This window comes from Colius striatus, unplaced genomic scaffold (genome assembly GCF_028858725.1).
Source record: "Colius striatus isolate bColStr4 unplaced genomic scaffold, bColStr4.1.hap1 scaffold_44, whole genome shotgun sequence".
NCBI classification, from domain to species: domain Eukaryota; kingdom Metazoa; phylum Chordata; class Aves; order Coliiformes; family Coliidae; genus Colius; species Colius striatus.
The window spans coordinates 1,763,736-1,769,113 of record NW_026908525.1 but is presented as its reverse complement, the minus strand read 5'-3'; the positions used below and the strand labels follow the sequence as shown (position 1 = coordinate 1,769,113).

Genomic DNA, 5,378 nt, shown 5'->3' with positions numbered 1-5,378 from the left:
AATGTGACAACTGTGTAGAGAAATGAGGTTGTTTTGTCCACTGGACAGGAAGAGAAAGGTCTAGGTATAGATGTAGACACAAGGTCCAAAGTTGAGCGTGACCACAGTGATGTGGGAGACACAGCTCGAAAGGCCTTTGCAACGCTGCTAAGTGGAAAGACTTCTCAGTTTGCTAGAAGGATAGAACAGGAGATGGCTAATACAATAAAGCAAAGAAGGGCTACTCAGATACCATCAACAGCTCTATCATGGTGGTGTTAGTGCAGGCCAGTCTATTTGTCAGACTTGTGCATCACAGTAGAAATTGTCCAGTTCTTTAGGACCACAGAAAGGGAGCTCAACAGCAACAGACATTTGGGCAACAGAATGAAGGAAAATCCCTACCTGACACATCACTAGTAGCCCTCTTGTCTATCCATCTGTGCCACAAAATAGGATGGAAATAATCAGGTGTTAACTTAGGTATCTATAATAAAAGGTAAGTATCCGAGCCAATTGGTTTAGCCTCCTTTTATAGTCAAAGGGGAGCGACAGTTCAGTTTAAAAACCAGTCTCATCTGCCTCAGGATAACCTTAAGCACCCTCAAAAGCAGTGTCTGCATTTTAGGTGTCTGAAGACAGGTGAATGAATCCAATCATCTTTAATCCATAGTTCAAAACCTGGAGCATTAGAAAAGTCAGTGTGGTATGTCTGTAGCCCCAGAAACATGGGATGAAGTGGAATTATTAAACTCATGAAAGTCATGGTTTAAACATTTTCTACACTTTTTCTATGGAGCATTTAAGGACAGGCAGTGGTTGGTTTTTACATCACAGAGGTATGAGGTTATTCACCTGCATGTTAGGGCAGGCACGTTCCTGGAACTGGAAATAAGTGAATCCCATGTAAGTTATGTAATTTTGGCCCTGAATTCAAGCTTCTGAGGACTGTCAAAAGCATTAAGACTCAGAGCAGAGATAACCATAGTACAGGTTTCTTGCTGCTAAGAGATATTAAGAGCATAGCTATTTGGTATTCACACATCCAAGTCCTGAAAGATAAGCTACTTAAATCAGCTTTTTCCTTCTTCACTCATCTCCAAGAGCCACTGAAGTACAAAATGCAGATTTGACTCTTGCCTAGGGGAACTGATTAGAGCTAATCTCAAAACCATCACACAGGGAACAATCAAGGCATAGCAAATAGTACTTCAGAGCTAAAGACAGCTCTTGCTATTCCAGTAGGACATCTGGGTATTTATAGAAGTGTACTACAAGTTATCTGAAACTCTAGAGACCAGAAACAGTGTCTGAGAGCCCAACAGACATACACCACACTTAGCAACCAATGCATGAGCAACAACCATCCCCTAATGCTCCAATCAGCACTAGTGAACAGTACATAGAGCTGGGGAAAACCACCTCTCCTGCTTCCCTGGAAAGAGAGCTCCGAGCAGAATGCTCTTCTGGACACCTCATCCTTTAGTTTTTCTTCCTGTTGTTCCACCACCCTCCTCACAAGGTAACTTCAGAATACATGACTACCATCAGCTGTGGATGCCACAAGGAAATCCTTGTGTGTGCAAAGCCTTAACGGTGCTTTAACCCTTCTCATGACTCTTAGCCCAACTATGAATATAGTCACAAGATGCTTTGGACCAATTGGCCTTGGGAGGAGCGCTCACAGATGGAGCAGATCACAGATGGCAGGGAAGTTATCTTTGTTATGTTCAAATGCTGCTGTTGGCTTACTGAAGCTGTTGGAATTTGAAGTGATTAGTCTGTAAAAACAGACATCTGCTATAACCTGTTTTTTTTCCCCTTGTTGTACAGGGCAAAAACTGTAGCTGGGAATTTGAAGACAATAATTGTGCAACTTTCAAAGGCAATGCTACACAAGAAGAAAAGTCAGCCAAAAATCTCAGATGAAACCAGATGAAATCATGTGCATAAGACTGCCCCGTTTTCTTTAGGAACTTTTCTAATGTGATCAGAAGATCTTTTAAGAATCTGGATAAATTCTAAGTTCTGCTCATCCAGCCTCCTCAGCTGATTTTATTTTCATTGACAATTTTCCTGGCTGTTTACAACATCAACCACTAAAACAAAGAGACAATAGTTCTGCAGGGTACCAACGAGGGATGATTCCCATGAACCTCAGTGAAGTCAGTGAATTCAGACTCCTGGGTTTTTCTGAAGCCTCACACTTGCATCCTTTGCTCTTTGTAGTCTTATTTTCTCTTTATATCCTCACAGTGATGGCTAATACAGTGATTGCTCTGATAATAAATGCCGATAGCACCCTTCACACCCTCATGTATTTCTTCCTCACTCAGCTGTCCTGTTTGGATATATGCTACTTGTCAGTCATCATCCCAAAGGTTCTTGAGAATCTAATGGTGGGAACAATAGATATTTCCAAGACAGGATGTGCAATGCAAATGTTTTTCTTCCTTTTCTTTGGAGTTGCAGAATGTTTTCTCTTGGCTGCCATGTCATTTGACCGTTACATGGCCATATGCTACCCCCTGCATTACACGGTCATTATGACCAGTAGAGTCTGCAAAAGCCTTGTTGCTGGAACTTACATCTGTGGGACTGCTGTAGGCTTAGTACACACCATCATAACATTCAGCTTGCCATTCTGTGGCCTTGCCATCAACCACTTCTTCTGTGAGATTCAGCCTCTCTTGGAGTTGCTCTGCGGTAACACCTCCCCAAGTGAAATCCAAGTCATTGTGGTGGCTCTCTTTGCTATCGTGGGTCCCTTCTTACTGATCATTTACTCGTATATTTGCATCATTTTCACAATTTTTAAGATGTCATCAGCTGAAATCCAGCAGAAAGCATTTTCTACTTGCTCTTCACATCTTTTAGTTGTGACTCTTTTCTACGGTACAGCAAGCTCCATGTATCTGCGGCCAAAATCCGGCTACTCTGCCTCTGTGGATAAATTGCTCTCACTTTCTTACACTGTGGTGACGCCTCTGCTGAACCCTATTATCTATACTTTGAGGAATGAGGAGGTGAAAGGAGCTCTGAAGAAAAGATGGAGGACTATTAATTTTGTTTGGAAGTGAATATTTTCCTTGTTTCGAGTATTTTTCACTATAAGTTCTTGTCAGGCAAAATTCCAAGAACATTTCAGCTTTTAGGGAGGGAAGAGGGAGAACAGTGGAGATTTTCAGCTATAAGAGATGTGTTAGAAGGGTTGTGTTATGATTTTGAAAGGAAACTTCTTCCAAATACTTCAGAAGTACAGAGTGGGAGGGGTTGGACGGGAACTCTGGTTTTCATTGTTGTTTGTCAGAAAACTCAAAACTGTTCCTTACATGTTTCTGACTTTTCTGAACAAAAGACTAATGTTTAGGAACTTGACTTTACTGAAAGAACTTTGAAGAATCAGTTTCATCAGTTTGCATTACTTTCCTGAAAACGACTGATTGCCAGTTTTGAGTTCTGAGGTTGTTATTGACCAAAAACACATGCAAAATTGCATTCCTGGCCCAGAGAGCTTGGTCTAATTTCAGTGTCATTGTTTTAAACCATTTAGAACAAGCCTAGACTTAATTTTTCACGGACTAAGAACAATCTGTGATGTGTAGGGTTTGGATCAAAAATCTCTTGTCACTTTCACACATGCTTTTTACCTTTCATACTACGACTGCAGATTGTTATGATGATGTTACTAGGAGAGAGTTGACTTTAACTAGAGAGCTTTGCACTTCATGACTGAAAAGTAGAATTCACATGCCTTAATTTAAGTGTCTAACAGTTCACTCATCTAAGTCTGGGATACTAAATCCAATATTCACTTGGAAAGGGAGGCAGATTTTTACTATGTGTAACAGATCTCTCTTTCAGATGAACCATCTTATGAAACTACCAGTTTGGAGACTATAGTGGTGAGACTCATCTCTCCAAGAAAGAGGTTTTAATTTTATCTCACATGCCTTAAGTAATCAAAGGCATTTCTGAGATATGACTCAGGGTCTATGGAGACCCATATTCTTTTGAAGTCATGATCATAAGAGAGAAAGGGAACTCTAAAACATCTAAAATAGACTTGGGTGGCATTTTTTTTCTGGTGGATTCCTACAGGAAATCAAACCTGGACTCCTGTTCAAATACACCCAGTGAAGGCAGATGAATTCCACCCAAAACAAGGAAATCCACCAAGGAATTAGAGAAGCCAGATTGAACACCACTAGTAATAGCAAGACAGAAAAAAAAAGAAAAGAACCTGCCTTCCACAGATTTGAAAAGAATGTAAGTTTGTTCCTTACCAAAACACCAGCTCTGAGATGCTCCCACAGCTGATCCAGCTGCTTTGCTGACACCAGATGCCATTGTCCCACATGTTCTGTCGCTGCTTTACCAAAAGTCCTGAGATGAACAGAAAAGCAAAACTTAGAACAGGGCCTATAAACCCAACAGCTTGCTTCACAGGTGGCTTCTTTCAAGACACATGTTTATCACTCAAATTTTGTATTATATGGTGGCCCTGTTTCAAGACAATGATGTTCTGTAGCTTCTGTATTACACAACGACTACTCAAGAAGGGAAAAAACCCTGTATTGTTGCACCAAACTTAAAAAAAACTCTTCCAAAATTTCTTATAAGTGACGTATTTGTGGCTGTTAATGTTCCCCTTGAGAACCAGAACTCGTGGTTCTACATCTATAGCCCTGGGTCACTTGAAAAAGATTCCTCGGTAGCCCTGTAGTCCATCCAAGAGCCTGATGTTTACAGTTACAGACAGATTTCTCAGTGAAATATTGGAAATTCTACTTAAAAAAACCCAAAACACAGCCATATCCTTTTAGTGTTGGGTAGTCACAGGCTTTCCTAGAGAGGTTATGAAGTCCCTGTCCTTGGAGACATTCAAAAGTCAATTGGAAAAGACTCAGAGCAGTTGTTGCTAGCCTTGCTCTGAGCAGAGAGTGTTGAACTGTGGCTGTCTAGTGGACGCCACCAGCCTCAGCAATCCTTGGTCTGGGCCTAATGTATATGCACAGCACTGTCTGGAGCAATTTCAAGGCTAACAGCAGTTAACCTTGAGATCTGATGGTGAAATCATCTGAAATCAGGAGGGAAGCAATAACAAAGAACACAACCTATAAATAAAAACCTATAAATATCATGTTTATTGACATCTAAAGCTACATTTCTTTGCTACTTCAGTATTCAGCAGTCAGAATAATTCCAATCTTCTTTTTGACCTCACCAAGAAGGGAAATTCTTCTTTAAAGAACAGCCATCACTCAGCAATGAAGTAAACTGTCACAGAATTACTCATCTCATGAAACACAGATAACTGCAGCACTGGTTTCTGCACCTCAGCTAACCTGTATGGACCTCACTTACTAACACAAGAAGTCCAGATTGTAATTAATCTT

At 40.7% G+C, this 5,378-nt stretch overlaps 1 protein-coding gene across 1 annotated transcript; it reads left to right on the top strand.

The window, feature by feature from the left end:
- The first annotated feature begins 2,120 nt into the window (after window positions 1–2,120).
- Window positions 2,121–3,059, top strand: LOC133629422 (olfactory receptor 10C1-like). Its single transcript, XM_062020063.1, has one exon. It carries the CDS (start codon window positions 2,121–2,123, stop codon window positions 3,057–3,059), a length of 939 nt encoding a protein of 312 aa, XP_061876047.1.
- Window positions 3,060–5,378: the final 2,319 nt, after the last annotated feature.

What these genes read in the sequence shown, in the direction of transcription:
- LOC133629422 (XM_062020063.1), top strand. Translation starts at nt 2,121, where the DNA reads ATGATTCCCATGAACCTCAGTGAAGTCAGTGAATTCAGACTCCTGGGT.